Source organism: Temnothorax curvispinosus, unplaced genomic scaffold (genome assembly GCF_003070985.1).
Source record: "Temnothorax curvispinosus isolate PA1 unplaced genomic scaffold, ASM307098v1 QBEX01005067.1, whole genome shotgun sequence".
In the NCBI taxonomy this organism is placed as follows: domain Eukaryota; kingdom Metazoa; phylum Arthropoda; class Insecta; order Hymenoptera; family Formicidae; genus Temnothorax; species Temnothorax curvispinosus.
The window spans coordinates 165,696-167,295 of NW_020214847.1; the positions used below are offsets into that span (position 1 = coordinate 165,696).

Consider the following 1,600-nt stretch of genomic DNA (forward strand, 5'->3'; position numbering starts at 1 on the left):
TTTTTTGATAGCTTTAAAGCATAAAATTATGTATTTGAAATTAAACAAAAAATAATTCTTTAATTAACAAATAACTTTTTAATTCGAAATTGATTATAATTTATTTAAGGTTCATCGTTACTTCAAGACTGTAACAAACAGTATTTTAGTTTCTGTGGTCGAGAAAAGGTATAATGTGATATAAGTACACAAAATTTTCTCTCTCTCTCTCTCTCTCTCTTTCCTCCTGTCTCGCGCACAATATATTCAAATTCAGAAATATTACATCAAGACCTGTGACTAATGTAAAAAAGCAAGAAAAAATATCTTAAGGTCAATATTTGTCAGCGTTCTTCCCAAACCTTACCATTCATCCCAAACAAACCGTACCTTTTCCCAAGTACATTCTCAATCCGAAATGTTTGCATTCTCTTTGACCGTATCGCTATTTCGTCGAACTTTCCTACGGGTCCCTTTTTCATAATTTTAATCCTCGTAAGAGCTACCGAGCTACAGAGTTTCAACGCACCACGCACCGTCTGCACCGCTATACGAATCTAGGGTCGTAAACGCCCCTACGTTGCTAATCAGGGGCTGATGACACAACAGATGATAAGCTTCTTGATGCTTCTGGCACTCCAGCAAGATCAGGGATCCCAGTTTTGTGCCGTTACAGATTTTTTTCACACACCACAGATGTCACAACTTATTTAAGTCAACAGCGCAGCGGTTATTCTCGAAGGCAAATCGGTCACACGATTACATCAGTCTCGCGATTTCACGTTTGAGCTATAAATTATAAACTGATCGGGCTTAAATTGAAGAAAACCTTGCACACAGTCCCGTCGGCGAATCCTTCGTCGGGAATCGAAATTCTGGGAATGTCTTTCCCGTCCTCGCAGCAATCCTCGTAATAATCGACCTCGAACACTTTTACGTCGGACGTCCGATGATTCTCGATGCTCTCCGGTTCGTCAACTTCGAGAAGAGAAATGATCTCAGGATTGCCGTTCCAAATCTCGGTTTTTACCACGCTACGTCCTTGCGCTACGTGGTCGTGTCTCTTCGAGAATTGAATCGGAAGAGCGGATTCGTTGACGTTTTGCAAAAATCGTTTCGGCATTCTGGCGGCCAAAGTCTTTTCGATGCCGTGCTTTCTTTCGATGCAGGTGTCCAGCATCCGACGAAGCTTCTCCGCACTGTCTCGCTCGGTCGAGTGCAACAGCGCTAATGCGTCCAAGAGATCCTCGTCGATGTCGGACGTGCTCTTGTACATTCCTTCGAGGCTGGTATCTTCGGATTTTGTTTGATTGTCAAACGTAGAACGCCTTTCAGACATCCGTATACTGTCTTGCCGACACTACTAAATGTTTCACAGAATATGACATTTTACTAAATTGTAAACAGAAGATTTCTCCAAAGAAATAATATTCTAGACAAAATTAAAAGACCCCAAGACAGCATTGATATATTTTCAGTTAATGCCGCGGTAGGTTAAAATATGATTTGTAAAAACCAGAAGTATAGCTCGTGAAAAAAAACTTAAAGTTTTTTTATTTTGAAAAAAAGTAACAATCTGAGATAAGTAATATGCGGCGTGTCTTTTTTAAACTTGTCGAGA

At 40.1% G+C, this 1,600-nt stretch overlaps 1 protein-coding gene across 1 annotated transcript; it reads right to left on the reverse strand.

The window, feature by feature from the left end:
* Positions 1 to 489: 489 nt before the first annotated feature.
* LOC112454420 (integrator complex subunit 12-like) lies at positions 490 to 1,318 on the reverse strand. Its single transcript, XM_025015802.1, has 2 exons — positions 808 to 1,318; positions 490 to 656 (listed from the first exon to the last, which is right to left on the reverse strand). Exons 1-2 carry the CDS (start codon positions 1,316 to 1,318, stop codon positions 490 to 492), a joined length of 678 nt encoding a protein of 225 aa, XP_024871570.1.
* Positions 1,319 to 1,600: the final 282 nt, after the last annotated feature.